Source organism: Oncorhynchus nerka, linkage group LG26 (genome assembly GCF_034236695.1).
Source record: "Oncorhynchus nerka isolate Pitt River linkage group LG26, Oner_Uvic_2.0, whole genome shotgun sequence".
NCBI classification, from domain to species: domain Eukaryota; kingdom Metazoa; phylum Chordata; class Actinopteri; order Salmoniformes; family Salmonidae; genus Oncorhynchus; species Oncorhynchus nerka.
The window spans coordinates 2,275,712-2,302,715 of record NC_088421.1 but is presented as its reverse complement, the minus strand read 5'-3'; the positions used below and the strand labels follow the sequence as shown (position 1 = coordinate 2,302,715).

At 41.0% G+C, this 27,004-nt stretch overlaps 1 protein-coding gene across 2 annotated transcripts; it reads right to left on the bottom strand.

The window, feature by feature from the left end:
- Positions 1-2,387: 2,387 nt before the first annotated feature.
- On the bottom strand, positions 2,388-8,960 carry LOC115110011 (protein PFC0760c). Of its 2 annotated transcripts, XM_029635321.2 has the most exons (7): positions 8,731-8,956; positions 7,836-8,624; positions 5,547-5,719; positions 5,240-5,308; positions 4,797-4,848; positions 4,629-4,665; positions 2,388-2,776 (listed from the first exon to the last, which is right to left on the bottom strand). In XM_029635321.2, exons 2-7 carry the CDS (start codon positions 8,422-8,424, stop codon positions 2,743-2,745), a joined length of 954 nt encoding a protein of 317 aa, XP_029491181.2. In that variant the 5' UTR covers positions 8,425-8,624; positions 8,731-8,956; the 3' UTR covers positions 2,388-2,742. The 2 variants fall into 2 exon arrangements, with proteins under 2 accessions (XP_029491181.2, XP_064867169.1); XM_065011097.1 differs by having other exon boundaries at positions 5,547-5,680; positions 7,836-8,960.
- Positions 8,961-27,004: the final 18,044 nt, after the last annotated feature.

The window sequence follows — 27,004 nt, the reverse complement described above, 5'->3', positions numbered from 1 at the left end:
CATTTGCAAAAATGTCTAAAAAGTTGTTTATGCTCTCGTTGTGGGGTGTTGTGTGTAGATTGATGAGGGGAAAAATATGGAATCAATATTATATTAAGGCTGTAATGTAACAAAATGTGGGAAAAGTAAAGGGGTCTGAATACTTTCCCAAGGCACTGTACATGTAATGTTAGGGTTATGCGGTTGTCTCAACTAGCTGTAGTTGTCTCAAATGAGAACACTTACTGTAAGTCACTCTGGATAAGAGCATCTGCTAAATTACTAAAATGCCAAATGTAAATGTTTTACATACAGATCTCATATCATTGTATTGAATTGTTTCGTTTTTTTTTACATTTAAAAAATGTTTGTCACAAATGTATCATTTGTACAGTTCTTTATTAAAAATGTATTTGTCTCCCTGAAATGAAACCATCAAGTGATAGATTTTAAACAAATACATGTCATGCCATGATTAGATATTGAAAAAACACAACAATTTCTTTATTAATTTCAGAAAATCTATAGCGTTTTGGAATTAAACTCTTCATTGTTTAGAGTTGACATTGAGACTGGTGAGTACTGCCAAATTCTCTAAAACGATGTTGGAGGCGGCCAGCATCCCGGAGTCACCTCTTCACTGTTGACTTTGAGACTGGTGTTTTGTGGGTACTATTTAATGAAGCTGCCAGTTGAGGACTTGGGAGGCGTCTGTTTCTCAAACTAGACACTCTAATGTACTTGTCCTCTTGCTCAGTTGTGCATCGGGGCCTCCCACTCCTCTTTCTATTCTGGTTAGACTCAGTTTGCGCTGTTCTGTGACGGGAGTAGTACAAAGCATTGTACAAGATCTTCAGTTTCTTGGCAGTTTCTCGCATGGAATAGCCTTCATTTCTCAGAACAAGAATAGACTGACGAGTTTCAGAAGAAAGTCATATTTTTCTGGCCATTTTGAGCCTTTAATCGAACCCACAAATGCTGATTCTCCAGATACTCAACTCGTCTAAAGAAGGTCAGTTTTATTGTTTCTTTAATCAGAACAACAGTTTGCAGTTGTGCTACCATAATTGCAAAAGGGTTTTCTAATGATCAATTAGCCTTTTAAAACAACAAACTTGGATTAGCTAACACAATGTGCCATTGGAACTCAGGAGTGATGGTTGCTGATAATGGGCCTCTGTCCGCCTATGTAGATATTACATAACAAATCTGCCATTTCAAGCTACAATGGTCATTTACAACATTAACAATGTCCACATTGTATTTCTGATCAATTTGATGTTATTTTAATGGACAAAAATGTGCTTTTCTTTCAAAAACAAGGAAGTGACCCCAAACTTTTGAATGGTAGTGTATATTCGAGTTATGTTCAAATGTTATGCAGTAATAGTATTCGACTCCAAATATGTTGACCTGTGAAGAACAAATAAATATACTGAAAATAAATATAAGCGCAACACTTTCAAAGATTATACTGAGTTACAGTTCATATGAGGAAATCAGTCTATTGAATAAAAATGAATTAGGCCATAATCTATGGATTTCACATGACTGGGAATACAGATATGCATCTGTTGGTCACAGAAACCTTTAAAATTCCTTTTGATACATTTTGTGCATTCAAATTGGCATCTATATAAATGCAATTGTGTTCGTTGTCTGTAGTTTATGCCTGACCATACCATAACCCCACCGCCACCACGGGGCACTCTGTTCACAAGGTTGACATCAGCAAACCGCTCGCTCACACGACGCCATACACATGGTCTGCGATTGTGAGGCCGGTTGGACGTACGGCAAAAGTCTCTAAAACTACTTTGGAGGCGACTTATGGTAGAGAAATGAACATTCAATTCTCTGGCAACAGCTCTGGTGGACATTCCTGCAGTCAGCATGCCAATCTATGTCATTATGTTGCGTGACAAAACTGCACATTTTAGAGTGGCCTTTTATTATCCTTCAGCACAAGGTGAAATGATCATGCTGTTTTATCAGCTTTTTGATATGCCACACCTGTCAGGTGGATGGATTATCTTGGCAAAGGAGAAATGCTCACCAACATGGACGTAAACAAATTTGTGCACCAAATTTGAGAGAAATAAGCTTTTTGTGTGTATGTAACATTTCTGGGATAATTTATTTTAGCTCATGAAACATGGCACAACATGTTGATGTTGCATTTATATTTTGTTCAGTATATATTGTAAATTCTACCCAATGACAGTCAACAATTTACACTCTATGCTTATATTCCCCATTACACAATATGAATCTTCCAATTGAAGCTGAAATGATAAAATACCCGATGTTTGCTCATATCTGCCAATATATTTTGTTCTGTTATAGCCTAATTCTAGCTGCATTTTCCATTTAATTTGACAGTGCACATAAAAACATTACAGCACAAATGTTTAAAACGTCCCCTTTTAGTTTATTTCATACAACCCCACTGTGTTTAAGAAACACAGATATGACTTTAAAATATGAATGCATGTTCCTGAGAAGAATACCATGAACCTGTCATCTAACAATTATACACAAACAGCTCAATTAAAGTTATTCTCATCACAACTTCCATAGGCTATCCATTATATCCAATATATCCAATATCTCTACATCCAGTGTGCATGTTTGTGGTGTTCTCAGTCAACAACAAAAAAGACAGAAAAATAACTTATAACTTATTAAAAGTGAAAATAATGACAGTGAATACAATCCCTTGGTTGCAGTATCTTCCTTGGCCACATGGTGGCGACAGGGGGCTTATTTGTCAGCTTCGAAGACGTCGGCTACAGTCCTAACGGATAAAGGGAGACAAGTGGTTGGTTTTATGTTCCATCAATCTTTGATTTTACTGCGCGTCAGTCTTCACATTTCTACTCACACGGGTAGGCCCATGTGAGTGCACAGGGTGAGGTGCATGTGAATTTGGGTGTGATAAGCTTGCCATTTGGATTTGCTAACTATATATTTTTTCTCACCAATCTACACATAATACCCCACAATGACAAAGTGAAAACATGTTTTTAGACATTTTTGCAAATCTATTGAAAAATAAATACAAAAATATCTAATTTAGCTAAGTATTCACACACCTGAGTCAATATTTTGTAGAAGCACCTTTGGTGGCGATAACAGATTTCAGTCGTCTTGTGTATGTCTGTATTAGCTTTGCACATCTGGTTTTGGGAATTTTCTACCATTCTTCCTTGCAGCTTTTCTCAAACTTTGTTAAGTTAACGCTCCTGTTGGAATGTGAATCTTCACCCCAGTCTAAGGTAGTTTGCACTCTGAAGAAGCAGGTTCTCAACAAGGATTTGGCTCAATTCATTGTTCCTCTTTATTCCTACCAGTCTCCCAGTCCCTGCTGCTGAAAAGCATCCCCATACCATGGTGCTGCCCACACCATGCTTCACGGTAGGTATGTATGGTGTTAGACAGGTGATGAGCTGTGCCTGGTTTTCTCCAGACAGCGCTTGGCATTCAGACCAAAGAGTTACATTTTTGTCTCATCAGACCACAGAATATTTTGCCTTGTGATCTCAATCTTTCACGTTCCTTTTTGCAAACTACAGGCGTGCTGTCATGTGCCTTTTTCTCAGGAGTTGCTTCTGTCTGGCCACTCTCCTATAAAGCCCAGATTGGTGTAGTGCTGTAGAGACTCTTGTCCTTCTGGCAGGTTCTCCCATCTCAGCCAAGGAACTCTGTAGTTCTGTCAGAGTGGTCATTGGGTTCTTGGTTACCTCCCTGACCAAGGTCGTTCTTGCCCAGTTGCTCAGTTTGGTCAGACGGCAACCTCTAGGCAGTTCCATATTTTTTAAATTTCCCTATGATGGAGACCACTGGGCTCTTGGAAACTTTCAACACTCTATAAATAGTTGTATACCCTTCCCTAGATATATGCCTCATCACAATTATATCTGAGAGATCTATGGACAGTTCCTTGGACTTCATGGTAATACAATTGCAAATATTTAGGTTTATCATTACGGGGTATGTTGTGTAGACGGGTGAGAAAAACAATCAATATAATCCATTTTGAATTCAGGCTCTAACACAGGGGTATGAATACTTTCTGAAAGCTCCGTAGCAAGCTACTTCCCTCGCCGTAACGTTAACAGAACTGCAAAGAAAACAGTGCTCGGCAGGCGGGGGGCGCAAGACACCGCGTGCCGACATACTGATACAACTGCCCAGTGGGAAGCACCTTAGGTCGGCAGGCACCTCGATTCAACACCGGTGTCATTTGCTTGTCGTTGAGCTTCCCGAAGGCAGTAATGTTAGCTAATTGGCATGTCACTGTGAAATAAACAGAACTATTTTTAACTAGTGGCTGCCATTTAATGTCTGTTTTGATATGTGTGTAGCCGAAGACATCTTTCCACATTGTGTGGATAATTGTTTCTCCATCCATACGATACGGGCCGTACTATTACAAGCAGCCTCATCGGCAGTGGACACGGCATGTAGTGAAGCGATGCTAATGGGTGTTTCATGTGGGGTGCTCCTTGGGGTAACTGCATTTCGCAGATAGATATTATTTGCCATTTGGAGAATACACGTAATTCTGTGTCAAATTGAATGTTGATAGCTCACACTGAGGAATTCAAAAGGTGTTATGTCACTGTGAACGTGTAACTGTATCTTACTTATAGATCGATCCAGTCAGCTCGTCCAGAAAACCACCTTGGGGATTAAAAACATACAGTGAGCCTGGTGTTTCTGCTGCCTGGCTTTCAAGCTCAAACATGCCTCGAATAGCGGCAAGCAGTTCAAACGATCATTCTTTATCAAACAGTCCCACACCCCTGTCTTACCTGGTTGGCAAAGAGTGCTGCAAACGGGACACACGTAGCAGAAGTTGCAGATCTAAAGAAATAAGCAGAAAACGGGGTAAGCCATTAGAGAAGGATAAGAAATAAAGGAGTATATAACATCATAGAACGTAACTGGAGGGAGTAGCTTCTCTGATCTGACTTTGTCGTTGCATCATAACCAGCCCTCTTGATGTCAGAACCCATTTCTTTGGTTCCAGGGAGAACCCCTTTTGGTTCCAGGTAGAACCATTTTGGATTCCATGTAGAACCCTCTGTGGAAGGGTTCTACAGTTGGAACCCCAAACAGTACTCCTTCGAACAAAAAAAGGGTTCTCCCTGGAACCAAAAACGGGTTCTCCTACAGGTACAGCTTAATCACTTTTTTGGAACCCTTTTTTCTGAAAGTGTAGGTTACTAGTGGTTGAATGGGAAGGTCATTTTACCTGGCAGGTGTCACAGTGCTTAGACTCATCTCCCTCTGCACATGGGCACTTGTCGCAGGTGTCACAGTGCTGAGAGAGAGAGAGATAAAAAGATGGGGAGGGAGAGAGAGAGAGAGAGAGAGAGAGAGAGAGAGAGAGAGAGGGAAAAGGTGAGGGAAAAGAAGAGCAAGGGAGAGAATTTTTGCCATTTTTAACAAGGATGGGGAAAATGCATTAAAAGGGTGCAAATTGTTTTTACCAATAAATGTAACCACATCCACATCCACAAACACCAAACTTGTGTTTCTATCTAGATGGTGAGACCTACCTCACAGTATTCACAATATGAACAGAGGGATCCTTTGTGATACAGTTGACCGTCATCTTCCTCCTCTTCATCATCATCCTCATCATCGTCGTCGTCGTCGTCATCATCGTCGTCATTATCGTCATTATCATCAGCTGCAGCCGGCACATCATCATCATTGTCGTTATTAGCCTCTGTAAAATAAGTTGTTCATTCCCATCCTAACACGTATGTGTGTATCTGTACATTTTCTGTGATAGTGTTAATTAATGCATTTTTGTTTGTGTAGCAAGTGTAACAGAATGGCAGTGTAGAGTTCATTCATACTGTACAAAACTAATTTCCTACATACAGTCCCGCATGCACACACTAGTTCTACACGCTCATATACTGTAGACAGACACAAATTCTAACCGCATACCCAAACCAGTACAATGTACAGACTACCTCACAGAAGCTTTGTACATACAAATACACATAGGTAGATTCAAATCACAAACGCCCATAAAGAAAAGTCCAATCATTTTAAAGATATATATAGGTTCACACTCAGCGTGACCATACAATAAACCATTCCACACTAAGATGACCGTTTGAACTTTTCCTGTTCATTTGTCTCAAACAGACTTTGTTTCAGTACAATCTCCCACCTTTTTCATATTACACAAACATACTCCATGCATGTAGTCAGTCACCAAACCCATGACTCCAGGCAACAACAGAAGTACATCCATGCAACTCATCATGATCAATTGATTTATTCTATGATTGAAAGTAGGGTTAGAGAGACATGATCAGAGGTGATATTTTGTCACAGTTTTCACAGAAAGGGGTTGTTTCACAGTCAACGAAAAAGAAAGAAAGAAAATCCACATCAAAATAAGAGCAAACTCCTGGAGTAACTGTCATCTCTTGTCAGTTGACTACCTAAAACAGATATATTTCTCTCTTTTTCCCAATGCAAAATATGAAAAACCTCAACATCTACGTCGAGTACCAGGCTAGAGGTAGCCCAAACAAACATGGCTTGATCTGGTGTAGCGAACGTCACCCAAAAAATCTCTGATATCTGACATACAATCTAACTAAAGTGGTATCATACCCAATTATACAAACAAATGTATTTTCAGAATAATTTATCCTCTCTAAAGTGAAAAATGACTAATGGCCATATAAATATTGAAAATAACGGAAGACTCTGTTCTCAGCATGAATTGACTATCTTTGTACAAATATAATTGTCTGAGAACCGCTTGAGTGAGTATTGCAAAATATGAATGGATACATTCACAGATGTTTTATTAATATGCATTCACAGATGTGTTATTAATATGCATTCACAGATGACGTAAAAACATAGACCAGGGTTGCATATACAGTACATTCATTTCATTGGAACTATTCAACATACAGTGACAAAGAAGGAAGCTCTACAGGGAAAGAGAGAGATTGAGAGATGTGGAGAAAGAGAGAAACTCTATCGACGCTTTTGCTATTACCACTCCTGACTACTCTTATCTACTAAATTCATTCATTCTTTAGCCCTCGTGTGCCTCCCCTCACCTCTTCCACCTCCTGTCTGTCTGTCTGTCTGTCTGTCTATCTCTATCAAGCCTCCTCTTTCTACACCACTGTCTCTCTTTCTTTCTCTGTAGGTTAGCATGGAGGAGACACAAATACAGGTCAATCCAATCCATAACCGTGAGAAAGGAAGGACGGAGTGAAAAAGAAGAAACCATTATTTCAAACAAGACACAAATCAAAAGATCTGAATTTTATTATGATCCGATGATTGACTCTATCAAGTCTCTGTGTTACTTTTAAATATATATATTTTTTCCTTTTTCCTCATCATTACAATGCTTCTGTAGTCCCCAGGTTCATATCTACTGTAGGATGACACACAGTTGGGACTCCAGGCGGGCCAGTTCAATTTCCCCAGAGTGTTCATAACTCTATTTAAGCAGGGAAGAGAACACAGAGAGAGTCAGACAGACACAGCAAATGTAATGGACAGCTGTAAAGGTGTGAAGGAGGGACTTGTGTACGAGTAGCTTTTCCTATATCTACTCTGATTGGACAGCTGAACTGAGTGACAGGCTGAGCTGAGAACTAACTGACAAGGAGAGGTTCTGCAGGGCAGGGAGAGGTAAGGAGAGGGGAGTGGCCAAGGTGTGGCTAAGCCCCTCCCCTCTCCCTTTTTCAACGGACATGGTTTCAGACAGGCAGAGAGGAGTGGGGTTAGGGTCACACAAAGATGATGGCGAGGGAAGGTGGATAAAGAATGCAGCATCATTTAAGTGAACTTACCTGTGTGGTCATCATCGTCGTCATCGTCGTCATCATCATCATCATCATCATCATCATCATCATCGTCGTCATCGTCGTCATCATCATCATCTTTGTCATCATCGTCATCATCATCATCATCATCATCGTTGTCGTCATCGTCGTTATCATCATCGTCGTTATCATCATCGTCGTCGTCGTCGTCGTCATCATCGTCGTCGTCATCATCGTCGTCATCGTCGTTATCATTATCATCATCGTCATCATCATCATCATCATCGTCATCATCATCATTGTCATCATCATCGTCGTCATCATCGTCGTCGTCATCATCGTCATCATTGTCATCATCATCGTCGTCATCATCATCATCGTCATCATCATCGTCCTCTTTACTGTCCCCATCATCATCATCATCATCATCATCGTCATCGTCATCATCGTCATCTCCCCCTACCTCCGCTGCATGCTCCCCCTCGTCATCAGCTACTACATCCTGTTGGGGGGCCAGCGGCAGGTCTTGAGCCTTGACGCCAGGGGCAAGAGGGGTCTGGAAGGTGCAGAGCAGGGCCAGGAACAGTCCCAAGAGCCACGTCTTAAAGGAGGCCATAATTAATCTCCGAGCAAAAGGTTGAGAGTGAGGGACGATAGATAAACAAGGAGAGTGAGGGATGATACCAGATAAACGAGGGATCACTCCCTTTCCAGTGCAATGGTTTAGCACGTGCACACGGACACCCCCAGAGTTCGTTGCCTTTCTGTCCAACACACACACAAACACCCACCCACACACACACACACACACAGACCCTAGGAAGAACAGGCCCCAGTTATAAATAAGTGCACACAATAGGCCTGTGTAATGCCCAGTTGAATGATTTCCAAGTAGAAATCCAGACACTTGTTCTCAACTCACAAAACAATGATGAATCAAATCACTCCTGGAAAAGGTAGGTGTCCTTCTCCTTTGGAAAAAAAGTTACCCTCTTGTCCTCCTTAAATAGTGTTTGTCTACCCAACCCTTTAAAGTTTAAGAATGCTGTAAAAATGGCACAGTTCGAAGAGACCCCGTTGCAGACCCGACACAGACGGCACTAATGTGGGACGGGCAGCAGAAGAGAGAGACCAACCCGGGGGGTAAGATGAGAAGGAGGGGGGGGCAATTAGGCTGAGTGACAGGGGCAAATGCAGCACCGTTGACCATGCACCATCTAAAATGGAATGAACAGGGAGAGGCAGAGGCAGATAGCGAGAGGGAGGGAGAGAGAGAGAGAGGGGCAGATATTGCTTGCTTTTTTGCCGTCATCAAATGTTCAAATTTAACTTTAGAGAGGACGGTGGGAGAAGGAGGCTCAGGCCAGGATGACCATATATCGTGAAAGAAGAGAGGTGTAAGGAGGAAGAGTTGAAATAGCAAAGGAGAGAGGGAGAAGGGTGATATCCGAACTATATCAGTGGAACGAGGGAGGGAGAAAAGAGAACGTTGGTGAGACCAGCAAACAGGCAGGTATGCATGTGTTGAGAGAAGGAATATCAGCTATCAATTGGGAACTATTTACCATTGTCAATGCCCATGCCAATTAGTTTTGTACCAAATGTTCCACTCAGTTTTTTACCCACCCTTTTTATATACCCACCAACCCGCCAATCTCACAATTCTATCACTGGAGGAACAAGCAATGAGCCAGCCCTTGGCTACTCACACACATTACCAAGCATTGCAGGCACAATGATCAACAATGAATGGCTTGGTCTTCACACTCAACCCATATAGCCTTTTCACTACGTTCCCTCTGAGTACCCCCCCCCCCCCCGTACCCCTCAGCCCCGCCTCAGCCCCTAAAATAGCCACTCTATTTAAAACCCTGCACTCCCAGAGTCAGTGTAATGTGACCTTCCCTGGCACTTCCCTGGCAGTTGACTGACACTCTGAAGCTACCACCGTCTCTCTCTTTCTCTCTCTCTCCTGTGTCTACCCCCTCTTTCTTCCCCTCCCTTTTGACACTCTATACCACCCTCTTTCTACCCCTCTCTCCCTATTTCTCACTCTCTCTCTCTTTCTCTATAATCATCTCTTCTACATCTCCAGCTGCTCCCCATGAGATAAATCCGCAAGAGGAACCTCTGCAAATTATATCTGCAAAGCCTCCAAAATGAAGCCAAACCCAACCAATCAGGGCCAAATTTACCCAAAGTTTTTGCACTTGTTGCACCTCCCTTTATTTCATCTTTCGTTCAACAAAATAAAAGGTGTACACTTTCTGCAATGATTAGTGAATCTGGCCCTATGGTCCCCACTCCATTTCTCACTTCTACCATCCCAAACGTATGTATTACTAACTGTGTGAAACAGTTACGATTGAGACCCCCAAAGGAGAGAAAGAGAGCGATATGAGATACAGATGAACAAGAGGAGAGATATGCAACACAGAAGACTGCATGTCGAAGACTGCAATGTAGCTGAAAGTGGAGATGTATGCAGACGTGTCTAAGACATATTTCTCTCTCCATTTGGATGAGCTGCAGTATACATGACCTTTCTCAAGCTGGGTTAGAAACGCTTGACGCAAATATTTAACACATCTTTAATAACATCTTCAATGTACAACGTTCCCTGAAAATGTAAGCTCTCTAACTCTGAAATTAGTGAATGTCAGAGGGCAAGTGTTTTTACGCTGTTTACCTAACCTTCCTTCAGGTTACCAGGTGCTCCCTGGGAAAAGGCTACAGCTGAGGGCAAATGTGGACACTAGCTCTCCGCAGCCTTCCTCCCTCAACTCAGTTAACAGCACGTCTACTCTGACAATAGGTGCTAATAACTCCGAACTGATATTTTAAATTAGCTGGTTATTAATATCCGTTGTAGAAGTATGGGTGTTATGGAGTGAAAAGGCAGTAAGAGTCGGTGAAACCCAGTCCTAAAGTACACATTTAGGCTTCGGTCAGTTAGTTAGATCTGACGCTACAGATGTAGGATCTTAATTTGAGCCAGTTTGCTACATCAGGAAAATAATCCTGCAGCAACATTAAATGTGAATTATTATGTGGATTATAATTAACAGGCATTTTTGTAGGGGTTGATACATTTTTCGGGAAAATCAAGTCTGAAATTTCTAAGTGGAGATAACAAATCTCAGAAACCATTTTTAAACCTCAAATAAATAAGTTTTACATTTCCTGAATTGCAAGAAAGTTATCCTGCAACAGGACATATGTAAAAGAACTCCATCCATTCACCTCCAACAACATAACCCAAGCTCTTTCCCTGTAAGGATTGGCTGAAGTGGGAAATAGTGGTGGAAAAAGTACCCAATTGACATACTTGAGTAAAAGTAAAGATACCTTAATAGAAAATGACTCAAGTAAAAGTGAAAGTCACACAGTAAAATACTACTTGAGTGAAAGTCTAAAAGTATTTGGTTTGAAATATACTGAAGTACTAGAGGAAAATTACTTCCATTTTCCAAGATAGTGCATTAACGGTTGCAGCAGTTGCAACAGTCTGAACAGATATTGGTGAAATTCCTGTGCTTAAACTGTATACAGAAATTCACTATTGAAAAATCTAAGAATTTACAGGAGGTACTTAAAAGTTTATTTAGCAAACAAATAGTATGCTATTCAAAGTGAGGGAAAGGGTCCAAAGACTCCAAATAGCTACATTTAAAGGTCCAATACAGCCATTTTTATCTCAATATCAAATTGTACCTAAAGCAGACATTGCCATTCGCTGCATGGAGTGGGGCATTGAGAGAAATGCCATGCAGCCTCGTTCACTATTCTGAACACTGGAATGTGAGTTGTAATCTACACCTCGATTAGGATGATAGAAATCCTCATTATTTAGCTTATTGATTTTTCCAATTGAGAGTAATTATTTCTATATAGCCTACACTTCCTGGTTCTGAACTTATAATGAGAGTTGGGCAGGTGTGGCTTTTTGACAATGATCACAAGAGCAGCTGCTCACCGATGTGACAGCTCGTAACAAGGCTGCATACGATTATTACTACTGTGTCACTGCACATCCAATGGCAGGGTCCGTAATAGCTATAATGCCGGGAGGCGTTTTCTGATTTTACAGCTCCAACTCAGTTACACCTCCGACATCGCCTTAATAAAAACAATGTTGTCGATTATTACGGGTTAAGGCAGAACTGATTGAATCTATCCCTTAGTGGAGCGCTTTTTTGTTGTTGTTGAGTGTTAAAACAAAAAGCAACATAGAAACAATCTATGTTTTTGTGATTGTGTCATGTCATTATGGGGGTAGAGAATTTTGAATTGCACCTTTAGAAATGTGTGTACATATTACATTAAGAACAGATTGGCCATCCATTCTATAACCCACAGGAACAAGATTTCTAGACCAACATAGGAACAACAAAGTATGACATAGAAGTGCAACAATGGTACACATACAAAATGGCAGTAGGTCAAATGATCAAAGTTGAAAAACAACATTGAAAGGATGGCTGACTGAGCATCGAGTCCATCTTTGGCATTTCTTGACATTCTTTATGCCTGAGTGAGAGTGATTGTAGGTGTGTGTGTGTGTGTGTGTGTGTGTGTGTGTGTGTGTGTGTGTGTGTGTGTGTGTGTGTGTGTGTGTGTGTGTGTGTGTGTGTGTGTGTGTGTGTGTGTGTGTGTGTCTATTTAAAGTGCTAGCACACCCTTACCCCCGATCCACAAGAGGAACATTCGTCATCATCGACATCGATGGAAAGCTAAGAGTTGTGTGTGTGTGCGCGCGTGTGTCTAAATTTCACTGTTCCCCATCAGACACAGGTCAGCTAGTTGGAGAGAGAGGAGTCAGATCTGAAAGAGAAAACACAACAGAAACTTTAATTAGTACATAAAACCAAGTAATACAATTGACTGGGGAGTTAATTTACATTTTGACTGGAAAATTCTCTGTCATCTAGGAGGGCACTAGAACAGCACTCCAACTGGGAATGAGAGAGAGAGGGGAGAGAGGAGGGAAAGAGAGTGGGTGAGTGAGTGAGAGGGGGAGCGAGAGAGAGGGGGTGAGAGAGAACGGGGGCGAGAGAGGAGGGGGAGGGTGGGGAGAGGGGTGACCATGACGGATGGGCTCTGTACAGTGCTGAGCAGGCACATACAACAGGAGCAGTCTAAATGCAAAGAAGAAACCAGGGGAAATAGTGTCTCCCTCTGCGTCAGAATGGGATTCGAGAAACTATTAGCGTCCATTGCTATATCAAAGGTGTGGTGACCTAATGATTTGAATTTTGGATATCATTACAGCCTAAATTACGTTATTTTCATCATCGCTATGCAAACAAGGCTGATTTCCGCGACAATGTTACGGTTAAAACAAGTTTTGTTTAGCTAATAAAATGAAAACTACTTTTGGGTGCCTTGTTAATATTATAACATGATATCCATGTCTTAAACGTTGCTACGCTTCAGAAATGGCAAAGTAAATGTGTTATCTGTTTGACACAATAAAGTTACTTACCTTACAGATCACGAAGTTAATTTCCACTCCATTCCTATGCGAATCCATTTGATTCATACACTGGCTTGTCTGGCTGTCATGTTTTTAATTTAACCTGCCCTTCCCTTATCTACACTGAAATAATATAATTTCAGTCGTCCTCTATTATGATTTATTTTGTTTTATTATATCTAGCATTAATACATCCTCATGGTTGAATATATGGTTCATTTTGCAAATATGGGAACTTTTGGATGTTAAATGTTTTGGAAAATGAAACCTTTTGAAACGGCTTTTTATCTATCAAAAATGTTTTCTTCACTCTGTCTGGAAACAATATCTAATACTGGCTGAGATCATATTATTTAGAATATAACGAGTTTTATCAGTTCCCCAAAAACCCGAGGGGTAATGTCATTTCCGCCACGTCATAAAATTAGCTATTTTTGTTGAAGATGAAATTACAGAAATTGTGCAAATGGTATTTTATATAACATTTCACATTCATTGTATTTTTTGTTGTTATTTATTTACTATTTGGACATATTGTTAATTATATGTATTCATCATTGTCATGTCTAAATGTCCATATATGCCTTGATGATAGTCAGAAAAATGTATTTACAACATCAAAATCTTAATATTTTACATTCCATTCGAAAATATCTTAAGAGCAAGCGTATATGGTTCACATATGGGGGAAAAATCATCAATCAATTGTATTTAATGCACCTTTGCCTCAAAAATATGTACTGTAATGGTAATGAGTGTTGTGGTAATGGCAGAGTGTGGTGGAAAATACATTTCATATAAAACAACTGATGAAAAATACCATTAAACATTTTAATGTCACAGTTGTACATGTTAAATTTGATTGAAAATAAGGAACAGACCATTGGTTCCAATTCATCCCAAAGGTGTTCGATGGGGTTGAGATCAGGGCTCTGTGCAGTCCAGTCAAGTTCTTCCACACCGATCTCAACAAACCATTTCTGTATGGACCTTGCTTTGTGCATGGGGGCATTGTCATGCTCAAACAGGAAAGGGCCTTCCCCAAAACTGTTGTCACAAAGTTGGAAGCTAGAATGTCATTGTATGCTGTTGCGTAAAGATTTCCCTTCACTGGAATTAAGGGGCCTAGCCCAAACTATGAAAAACAGCCCCAGATCATTATTCCTCCTCCACCAAACTTGACAGTTTGCACTCTGCATTGGGGCAGTTAGCATTCTCTTAGCATCCTCCAAACCCAGATTTGTCGGACTGCCAGATGATGAAGAGTGAATCATCACTCCAGAGAACGCGTTTCCACTGCTCCAGAGTCCAATGGCGGCTAGCTTTAACACCACTCCAGCGTGGTATTGTGCATTGTGATCTTATGCTTGTGTGCGGCTGCTCGGCCATGGAAACCCATTTCATGAGGCTCCCGACAAACAGTTATTTTGCTCACGTTGCTTCCAGAGGCAGTTTGGAACTCGGTAGTGAGTGTTACAACATAGGACAGATGATTTGTACGCGCTGCGTGCTTCAACACTTGGCGGTTCCGTTCTGTGAGCTTGTGTGGCCCACCACTTCGCGGATGAGCCCTTGTTGCTCCTAGATTTTACCACTTCACAATAACAGCTCTTGTGGAATAAGTCAAGAGGTATGAATACTTTCTGAAGGCGACTATTGGAGACTATTTGACATGAGCCTGTTTTAGTTATATAATGAGCCTGTTTATAATTGCATAATCCACTTCTTAGTAGTAATAACTTATTGTTTAGGATGTTGTCGATGGAAAGTGTCATTACAGCGGCAAAGGGAAGCACAGAAAGTGTCTGTATGTCCAGATATGTTTTTGCTGTATATTAAAACCTCTTAGATGTAAAGACCCTGTTTAGGGGACCTGCGTGGTTCTGGTACTGGTTCCAGACAACATTTTTGCTTAGAAATCGATCTGTGGTCACCGCAAGCCATTGCACACATTTTTTGCACCTGTTTGACATAGGATCTGAAATTTGAAACCACTTGAAGCTGGGATGTCCCTCCTACCATTAATCTAAAATAATGAATACATTTAAAACAACAACAAAACGTTGTGTTTGTCATAGGAGGACAATATATAATATGAGATGAAAGGTGAGTTCCTAACGAGTTCAGGAAGGCAAGCTAGAGCTCTGTGTGATGTTCACAGAGTTGGAGGCAGATGTTTTGATCAAGAGAGAAAATATGCAGATTTTCTCTAACACTAAACATACAAACAGGTATTTTACAGTTTTAAAGAAGGTGAAATCTTATAGTTAGTCATTTTATAAATTGATTATCTTCTTATGGCTGCAGGGGCAGTATTGAGTAGCTTGGATGAAAGGTGCACAGAGGTGCCCATATTCAATGGCCTGCTCCTCAGTCATAGTTGCTCATATTTGCATATTATTATTCGTATTGGATAGAAAACACTCTGAAGTTTCTAAAACTGTTTGAATTTATTTATTTTTATTTCACCTTTATTTAACCATTTACGGCAAGTTGAGAACAAGTTCTCATTTACAATTGCGACCTGGCCAAGATAAAGCAAAGCAGTTCGACACATACAACGACACAGAGTTACACATGGAGTAAAACAAACATACAGTCAATAATACAGTAGAAACAAGTCTATATACAATGTGAGCAAATGAGGTGAGATAAAGGGAGGTAAAAGCAAAAAAAGGCCATGGTGGCAAAGTAAATACAATATAGAAAGTAAAAAACTGGAATGGTAGATTTGCAGTGGAAGAATGAGCAAAATTAATAAATAAATAAATAAAATAAAATAAATACAGTAGGGAAAGATGTAGTTGTTTGGTCTAAATTATAGGTGGGCTATGTACAGGTGCAGTAATCTGTGAGCTGCTCTGACAGCTGGTGCTTAAAGCTAGTGAGAGAGATAAGTGTTTCCAGTTTCAAGAAATTTTTGTACTTCGTTCCAGTCATTGGCAGCAGAGAACTGGAAGGAGAAGCGGCCAAAGAAAGAATTGTTTTTGGGGGTGACCAGAGAGATATACCAGCTGGAGCGCGTGCTACAGGTGGGTGATGCTATGGTGACCAGCGAGCTGAGATAATGAGGGACTTTACCTAGCAGGGTCTTGTAGATGACATGGAGCCAGTGGGTTTGGCGACGAGTATGAAGCGAGGGCCAGCCAACGAGAGCGTACAGGTCCCAATGGTTGGTAGTATATGGGGCTTTGGTGACAAAACGGATGGCACTGTGATAAGACTGCATCCAATTTGTTGAGTAGGGTATTGGAGGCTATTTTGTAAATGACATTGCCGAAATCGAGGATTGGTAGTATGGTCAGTTTTACAAGGGTATTTTTGGCTGCATGAGTGAAGGATGCTTTATTGCGAAATAGGAAGCCAATTCTAGATTTAACTTTGGATTGGAGATGTTTGATGTGGGTCTGGAAGGAGAGTTTACAGTCTAACCAGACACCTAGGTATTTGTAGTTGTCCACACATTCTAAGTCAGAGCCGTCCAGAGTATTGATGTTGGACAGGCGGGCAGGTGCAGGCAGCGATCGGTTGAAGAGCATGCATTTAGTTTTACTTGTATTTAAGATCAATTGGAGGCCACGGAAGGAGAGTTGGATGGCATTGAAGCTTGCCTGGAGGGTTGTTAACACAGTGTCCAAAGAAGGGCCAGAAGTATACAGAATGGTGTTGTCTACGTAGAGGTGGATCAGAGACTCACCAGCAGCAAGAGCGACATCATTGATGTATACAGAGAAGAGAGTCGGTCCTAGAATTGAACCCTGTGGCACCCCCATAGAGACTGCCAGAGGTCCGGACAGCATACGCTCCGATTTGACACACTGAACTCTATCAGAGAAGTAGTTGGTGAACCAGGCGAGGCAATCATTTGATAAAACAAAGGCTGTCGAGTCTGCCGATGAGGATGTGGTGATTGACAGGGTCAAAAGCCTTGGCCAGATCAATGAATACGGCTGCACAGTAATGTTTCTTATCGATGGTGGTTAAGATATCGTTTAGGACCTTGAGCGTGGCTGAGGTGCACCCATGACCAGCTCTGAAACCAGATTGCATAGCAGAAAGGGTATGGTGAGATTCGAAATGGTCGGTAATCTGTTTGTTGACTTTGTTTTCGAAAACCTTCGTAAGGCAGGGTAGGATAGATATAGGTCGGTAGCAGTTTGGGTCAAGAGTGTCCCCCCCTTTGAAGAGGGGGATGACCGCAGCTGCTTTCCAATCTTTGGGAATCTCAGATGACACGAAAGAGAGGTTGAACAGGCTAGTAGTAGGGGTGGCAACAATTTCGGCAGATCATTTTAGAAAGAAAGGGTCCAGATTGTCTAGCCCGGCTGATTTGTAGGGATCCAGATTTTGCAGCTCTTTCAGAACATCAGCTGACTGGATTTGGGAGACGGAGAAATGGGGAAGGCTTGGGCGAGTTGCTGTGGGGGGTGCAGTGCTATTGACCGGGGTAGGAGTAGCCAGGTGGAAAGCATTGCTAGCCGTAGAAAAATTCTTATTGAAATTCTGCTTGAAAAAGCTAGCCTTGGCTTTTCTAACTGCCTGTGTATAATGGTTTCTAGCTTCCCTGAAAAGCTGCATATCACGGGGGCTGTTCGATGGTAATGCAGAACGCCATAGGATGTTTTTGTGTTGGTTAAGGGCAGTCAGGTCTGGGGAGAACCAAGGGCTATATCTGTTCCTGGTTCTAAATTTCTTGAATGGGGCATGCTTATTTAAGATGGTTAGGAAGGCATTTTAAAAAAATAACCAGGCATCCTCTACTGACGGGATGAGGTCAATATCCTTCCAGGATACCCCGGCCAGGTCGATTAGAAAGGCCTGCTCGATGAAGTGTTTCAGGGAGCGTTTGACAGTGATGAGTGAAGGTTGTTTGACCGCTGACCCATTACGGATGCAGGCAATGAGGCAGTGATCGCTGAGATCTTGGTTGAAGACAGCAGAGGTGTATTTAGAGGGCACGTTGGTTAGGATGATATATATGAGGGTGCCCGTGTTTACGGCTTTGGGGAGGTACCTGGTAGGTTCATTGATAATTTGTGTGAGATTGAGGGCATCAAGCTTAGGTTGTAGGATGGCTGGGGTGTTAAGCATGTTCCAGTTTAGGTCGCCTAGCAGCACGAGCTCTGAAGATAGATGTGGGGCAATCAGTTCACATATGGTGTCCAGAGCACACCTGGGGGCAGAGGGTGGTCTATAGCAGGCGGCAACGGTGAGAGACTTGTTTTTAGAGAGGTGGATTTTTAAAAGCAGAAGTTCAAATTGCAGGCTATCTTTGCAGTAGATTGCAACACCACCCCCTTTGGCAGTTCTATCTTGTCTGAAAAGTAGTTTGGGATGAAAATGTCAGAATTTTTGGTGGTCTTCCTAAGCCAGAATTCAGACAAAGCTAGAACATCCGGGTTGGCAGAGTGTGCTAAAGCAGTGAATAAAACAAACTTATGCTTAGGGAGGAGGCTTCTAATGTTAACATGCATGAAACCAAGGCTATTACGGTTACAGAAGTCATCAAAAGAGAGCGCCTGGGGCTAGCTTCTGGTTAGCTTCTGGCTAGCTTCTGGTTAGCTTCTATGGAGGATTACAGATTTGAGGTAAATAATACTTATTTTTTAAAATATAAATTGGTGAAGCGGATTGCAGGAGAGTGCTTTGAAGATGAGTTTATGTCAAATAAATATATATATATAAAAAGGCATGCGAAGAAAGTTGTAAATATATATATATATATATATATGGGACATGACAAGATGAGGACAAAAGACGTCTGACTGCTATGCCATCTTGGTGACAGAATTATGTCTGTGAGTATAAAATAACTCATATAGCAGGCAAAAACCTGAGAAATTCCACTTCCTGTTTTTTTTGTGAGGGGGGGGTGGCAGATTTTCAACCAAGCTCTCATTGAAATTACAGCGAGATATGGATGAGTTTTGACTTCCTACGCCTTCCACTAGATGTCAACAGTCAATAGAACTTTGTCTGATGACTCTAATGTGACGGGGGTCGAATGAGACAGGAAATAGTCACCACTGCCACGAGTTGACCATGCTTTCACCATGCGCGTTCACAGGGGAAGGACCTGCGTTCCACCGGTCATCTGAAGTCATTCTAATTCTCCGGTTGGAACGTTATTCAAGATATATGTAAACAACATTCTAAAGATTGATTCAGAACAGCCACTTTACAATAGTGCATCTAGGTCTTTTAAGGGGGTGAGAAGGATTGCTTTATCCTATCCTAGGTATTCCATAAAGAGGTGGGGTTTCAGGTGTCTCAGGAAGGTGGTGATTGACTCACATCGTTTCATGTTTCAATAGTGCACTGTCTTTTAAGGGGGGTGAGAAGGACATGTTTTACGGAAGGTGGTGATTGACTCCGCTGTCCTGGCGTCGTGAGGGAGTTTGTTCCACCGGAACAGTTTTTTGGACATTTAGGGAGGCGAGCAGGCCAGAGGTGGATCAGTGCCCTTGTTTTATAGTGGACATCGTTTGCATGTTTCTACTTGTGACTTTGGAATTGTTTACCAAACGCGCTAACCAAAGTAGCTAATTGGGCATAAATAACGGACATTTTCGAACAAATCAAGCATTTATTGTGGACCTGCGATTCCTAGGACTGCATTCTGACGAAGTGCATCAAAGGTAAGGAAACATTTATCTTAATCTTATCATATATATTTATATAAATATGAACTTTATCAAACAAAACATGCATGTATGGTGTAACATGAAGTCCTATGAGTGTCATCTGATGAAGATAATTCAAGGTTAGTGATTCATTTTATCTTTATATTTCTGCTTTTTGTGAATGCTATATTTCGCTGGAAAATGGCTGTGCTTATTGTGGTTTGGTGGAGACCTAACATAATCGTTTGTAGTGCTTTTGCTGAAAAGCATATTTGAAATTGGACACTTTGGTGGGATTAACGACGGGAATATGAGACACGTATGTTTTAGGAATTGTAATTATGAGATTTCTGTGGTTTGAATTTGGCGCCCTCTACTTTCACTGGTAGTTGTCATATCGATTCCGTTAGCGGGATTGCAGCCATAACAAGTTATACTATATTTAGAAAGCATATTAGTAATCTCAAGCCATATTCATACAGTTTTGTTGAATAGGAAATACGTCATATAATCAAAAAAATGTTGCACTCAAAAAGCAGTAGTAGCAGCAGTATGCAAATCAGGGAGCCAAATGAACGTCTCTTTCACCGATGTGAAAAAGATGTTCAAAAATAGCAATTTATTTGCAAATGACCCATCACTAGTTAGCAGTGTTTCTGTAGCGCACATGTGAGATAGTTCACAAATCAAATGTCCACTTGTGGTGCCAGTGGACAGTGAAACACAGGTAAGTTAACCTTTATTTATAGTCATTTAAATGTTAATTGTTTTTCTTGATTATGTAGCTACCTCAATCGTTATTTCAAATAATTTAGGTGACTTCACAGCAACTGCTATGTCACGTTCGCTATAAGGATCGGACCAAGGTGCAGCGTGGTATGCGTACATTCTTATTTATTAAAAGAAGGAACACTGAACAAAATAACAAAATAGCAAAACGAAACGTGAAGCTATACAAACGAGTGCTGACAGGCAACTACACATAGACAAGATCCCACAAACACCAAAGGGAAAATGGCTACCTAAATATGATCCCCAATCAGAGACAACGATAAACAGCTGCCTCTGATTGGGAACCATATCAGGCCACCATAGACATACAAATCACCTAGACCTACAAAAACTTTAGACATACAAAAAACCCTAGACAATACAAAAATTGGCGTACCCACCTATGTCACGCCCTGACCTAACCAAAATATAAAGAAAACAGAGATATCTAAGGTCAGGGCGTGACATGCTAGCTAGCTAACGTTAGCAGCATAAGGTAGCTAGCTAGCTATACCAATACGAAACTTAGCTAGCTAGTTAGCAAGCTCAGCTAAATAAAAATCCCCCTAGATAATTAACTGCAGTGTATGTCATAGCCATGTATCATAGCCACACCATGGGATTTGTAAATGAAAGAGTACTAGGTTGTCTCTAGCTATGGCTAATAATCTTTCATTTTTTATTACAGACACTGTTTGTGCAGTACAACAGAGAGGAAAATCAGGTCCTTATTAAGACATATTGAAAGTGAATCTAGCTTAGAAACCAGTTAGCTAGCTAGGTCTAATTGTTTTGTGTTGCTTTGCGTTGGTTGTTATTACATTGGTTCTTATGTTATTTATGTTGCCTTGACTCATACTGTATCTCTTTTTAATAAGCTCATCAGGTAGATAGCCAAGGAAGGCACTGAGCCCAAGCAGTCCCCACAAATCAAAATTCTTGAGATGAAGAATACGGGAGACCTAATGTCCTATTACCACTGTCACGCTTCAAGTACCACTGTTTCCGACAACACGTTACCAGTATTGACAACCAACATTACTTTACTGCTACACAATTGGTCTCTATTACCTGCCCCAACAGGGCACAAACCATCTTCAGTATTTATCACCACAGCCAATACACACTGTTCACTTTCAAATAACTTCTTAAGACTGCTGTTCTTTTCCAACCGTGGATGTGGATCTTCTCCAGAACTTACAGGCAACTTTCTATCACTGTACACATTACCACCTACTGACAATGTCTCATCATTGACACTACTGCCGGAAAACACCTACACCCCATTCCGGCTATTAATACATCAGAGACTTTCAACATGGACTACTTTTCTACAACCAATTGTACTAGTATACGTATGTGTGAACTTCTCTATATACCACACAGACAATACAGACAATTAAACAGACATGTCTAAGGGATGGCCACTCCCCTCAATCCCCCTAGGGGACTCCAACTCCTAGTCTAACATATCAGGGGGCTAAACCCTCCTAAGCATATAGTGCCCACAGTGCTTAGTCTAACCTACTGTATGTTGCTAAACCTTCCTAGGCACACACTAGTGCCTAGTCTAACCTATAAGGGGGCTAAACCCTTTTAGACATAATTTGCAATAGTCATCTAGGACAGACCTCACAAATGACAATGATAACTACACAAAATGTCACCCAGGACTCCCACACTCCTACTGGCTGGTACATGGGACTACGGAATAAATCCAAGCTTGTCTCCCCAAGATGTCAGAATGAGTGGTAACAGGTGTAGGAACTTTGCTGACCTTGTTTTGTGCCGGATCCTGTTACACTGATTCGGACTCTTTAGTTTGACTGCAGATTGTGCTGAATCCTGCCGACAACGCCAAATATTAGGTTCTAAATTCTGGTATAAATCCAGTTAGACAAAAAAAGATTTAGATTTAGATTTATTATACCCAAACTGGATGCTACAGCTGCTTAGCACACATACAATTCACACAACCATATATACCTTCCGATTAGGCGGAGTCACCTCCTTGTATTTCTAGTATAAACAATCAGTCTCTGTTTCTGGGCAAGAAGTGAGTCTGTTCCTCCGTGCGTGCGTGTGTGTGTGTGTGTGTGTGTGTGAGAGAAATGAGACTGCAGTTGGAGTAGTGTTGGGATGCGCCCCTCTAGCCTCCCTCCCAGGGGTTTCTTCTTTCTTCAGCTGTTGTCCTCACTTCAATGTTGAACATCTCTCCCTGCCCTAATTCCACAGAAACTAGCCTGACTTTACCAGGAACTGAGACTTGACTGTGCCTATTCACATACTTAGAAATGCTAATAGATGATCTTAAATGTAACTACATGTCATCTAAAATGTCATTTATGTAATCCACTACAGTAATTATTTATCACGAGAGGATCATAAACAATAACGGGTAATGCTGCATATAACAAGAAAGGTTCAAATCTCACCTTTCTGGTAAAAATAGTTATACATTTCTGATGTGTAGTCACTTTTGAGGACAAAGTTCAAGTACACAGTACAAATATGATGAAAATATGAAATCTTATATGACGTTCAACAAAACTGTATGAATAAGGCTTGAGAATACTAATATGCTTTCCAAATATAGTATAATCAAATTATAAAATTACTAACTATAACATTTGACCTTCCTTATAACTGTAAAATACATGTTTGTATGTTTAGTGTTGGAGAAAATGTACATATTTTCTAAAGATTTATCTTTAGATCAAAACATCTGCCCCCAACTCTGTGAACATCACACAGAGCTCTAGCTTGCCTTCCTGAACTCGTTAGGAACTCACCTTTCATCTCATATTATATATTGTCCTCCTATGACAAACACAATGTTTTTTTTGTTTCAAATCTATTAGATATTTTAGATTAATGGTAGGAGGGACATCCCAGCTTCAAGTGGTTTCAAATTTCAGATCCTATGTCAAACAGGTGCAAAAAATGTTTCCAATGGCTTGCGGGGACCACAGATCGATTTCTAAGCAAAAATGTTGTCTGGAACCAGTACCAGAACCACGCAGGTCCCCTAAACAGGGTCTTTACATCAAAGAGATTTTAATATACAGCAAAAACATATCTGGACATACAGACACTTTCTGTGCTTCCCTTTGCCAAATTACAAATTGATTGGAGTCCACCTGTGGCCAATTCAATAGTTTGGATATGATTTAGAAAGAAACACACCTGTCTATATAAGGTCCCACAGTTGAAAGTGCATGTCAGAGCAGAAACTACAGTGCCTTCAGAAAGTATTCAAACCCCTTGACTTTTTCCACATTTTGATACGTTACAGCTTTCTTAAAAAATGTCTTAAAATAAGGCTGTAACAATTAATCTACGCACAATACCCCATAATGACAAAGCAAAAAACATTTTTTTAGAAATGTTTGAAAATGTATAAAAATAGACAAATATATATATACATCACATTTGCATAAGTATTCAGATCCTTTACTCAGCACTTTCATTATTCTGAAAAGTTATCAAAGCTGTCACCACAAACCCTACAGTACATGTACCTCCCCAGTTCGAGGGAATGCTGTAGTAAGCCATTTTTCCAAACAACCAATAGATTCCATTCAGAGCACCTCTGAAAGGGATAACAACATTATAGACCGAAATACCATACGTAACATTAGCAGGTTACCCTGTCGGCATTGTTAACAGTTAACTTACAGGTACTGTACAATTCATTGTACAATGACTTTCTAGTTCACCCAAATGATTACCTCCTTCTCCTCTAATACACCAAGGGGCTGTCAAAACTCCTGCTACTGAAATACTTGGGAACAAAGTATTATGTGGTCTAGCAAACGATGGTGGGCCTGTGCAGTTGTGTAATGCGGAGAACGTCATAGGGTCAGGGTTATGTGGCATCTCCACTAAGAATAGTAAGTCCATTTGCGTTGTCATATTTACCCCTATGGGAACTACCACAAGCGGTAAACCTGCTCCTACCTTAACTCAAATCAATCAAATGTATTTATAAAGCCCTTCTTACATCAGCTGATGTCACAAAGTGCTGTACAGAAACCCAGTTTATAACCCCAAACAGCAAGCAATGCAGGTGTAGAAGCACAGTGGCTAGGAAAAACTCCATAGAAAGGCCAGAACCTAGGAAGAAACCTAGAGAGGAACCAGGCTATGAGGGATGGCCAGACCTCTTCTGGCTGTGCCGGGTGGAGATTATAACAGAACATGGCCAAGATGTTCAAATGTTCATAGATAACCAGCAGGGTCAAATAATAATAATCACAGTGGTTGTAGAGGGTGCAACAGGTCAGCAACTCAGGAGTAAATGTCAGTTGGATTTACATAGCCGATCATTCAGAGTATTTCTACCGCTCCTGCTGTCTCTAGAAAGTTGAAAACAGCAGGTCTGGGACAGGTAGCACGTCCGGTGTACAGGTCAGGGTTCCATAGTCGCAGGCAGAACAGTTGAAACTGGAGAAACAGCACGACCAGGTGGACTGGGGAAAGCAAGGAGTTATCAGAAAAACATTAAGATCCACAACATTTATTCCACGGGACAAATCTAGGTCCAGAGTATGACTGTGGCAGTGAGTACGTCCGCATACATGTTGGACAAAACCCACTGAGTCGATGATGACTCCAAAAGTATTTTTGAGTGGGTCTGTGGACTTTTCCATGTGAATATTAAAATCACCAAATTTAAAATATTATCTGCTATGACTACAAGGTCCGATAGGAATTAACGGAAAACAGTGAGGAATGCTGTATATGGCCCAGGAGGCCTGTAAACAGTAGCTAAAAAAGTGATTGAGTAGGCTGCATAGATTTCATGACTAGAACCTCAAAAGACGAAAAGGCAGTTGTTGATTTTTTTGTAAATTGAAATTTGCTATCGTAAATGTTAGCAAGACCCTTTGCGGGATGCGCAGGGGATATGGTCACTAGTGTAACCAGGAGGTGAGGCCTCATTTAACACAGTAAATTCATCAGGCTTAAGCCATGTTTCAGTCAGGCCAATCACATCAAGATTATGATCAGTGATTAGTTCATTGACTATAACTGCTTTGGAAGTGAGGGATCTAACATTAAGTAGCCCTATTTTGAGATGTGAGGTATCACAATCTCTTTCAATGATGACAGGAATGGAGGATTTTTTCTCTTCCAGTGAGATTGCTAAAGTGAACACTGCCCTACCTAGATCGAGGCACAGACATGGTCTCAATGGGGATAGCTGAGTTGACTACACTGACTGTGCTAGTGGCAGATGTCTTGGAAATATTTCTCAGATACCGGAGCTTGTGAATTCAAATAGACTTTATTACAAAAAGTAAAAATGCCGAGCTATTCCATGGAATAACTGCCTTCTCTTGTTACAGACCTCAGGCGTTTTAGGTTCCCACTTTCAGATAACACACATGGTCATTCCTCTCTATGTAGATGATTAACACCCCTTCACCTCTTGCCACCATTATCTTTCTGTCTCAAGTCTTGCTTGTTTACAGATTATATTGGTGGCCTATCCATAGCAATGATACAAAAAAACAAGACACACACATAATGCAGGTGTCTGTCCAATGATACTCATAGGACTACACAATGGCTCTCCCCAAGCCTGTAATGGCACAGACATACATATGCAATACAATCACATGCATTAAAGCTAGTCACAGGACCAGGCAATAACTTCCCTCAGGCCTATAACAGCACGTTTTCTGCTTACGTTCTGTTTTTACATGTCTAGTGATTAACTCCATGTTGATCCAGCTCTGTTCATTCACCTGGCCTCAGCTTTTATTCTGAATGAACTCTATGTTGATTCTGCTCACAACTTCTGGGAGAACAGTCTAGATACTGGAAAATCACCCATAGTCATGAATTTTCTCCTACATTGACCACTAAGCTGGCAGGCTGGCTAACAGCCTGATCTGCACCCTATCTCATTGTGGAGCTAAGGCAGTTAGAGCCCTGTCTATGTCCGTAGATTAGATGAGAGCACCCCTCCAGCTAGGATGGAGTCTGTCACTCCTCAGCAGGCCAGGCTTGGTCCTGTTTGTGGGTGAGTCCCAGAAAGAGGGCCAATTATCTACAAATTATATATTTTGGGAGGGGCAGAAAACAGTTTTCAACCAGTGATTGAGCTGTGAGACTGCTGTAGAGCTCATCACTCCCGCTAACTGGGAGGGGGCCAGAGACAATTACTCGATGCTTAAAAAAATAAGACACCTGTACCATGTCACATATAGAGTTGAAATGTATAGAATGTTGAGTTAGCATTCCAATATTGCACTTTATATACATCACAGAAGACTGAAATATAACAATACCTTGACATAAAAACACCAGACTTTTTG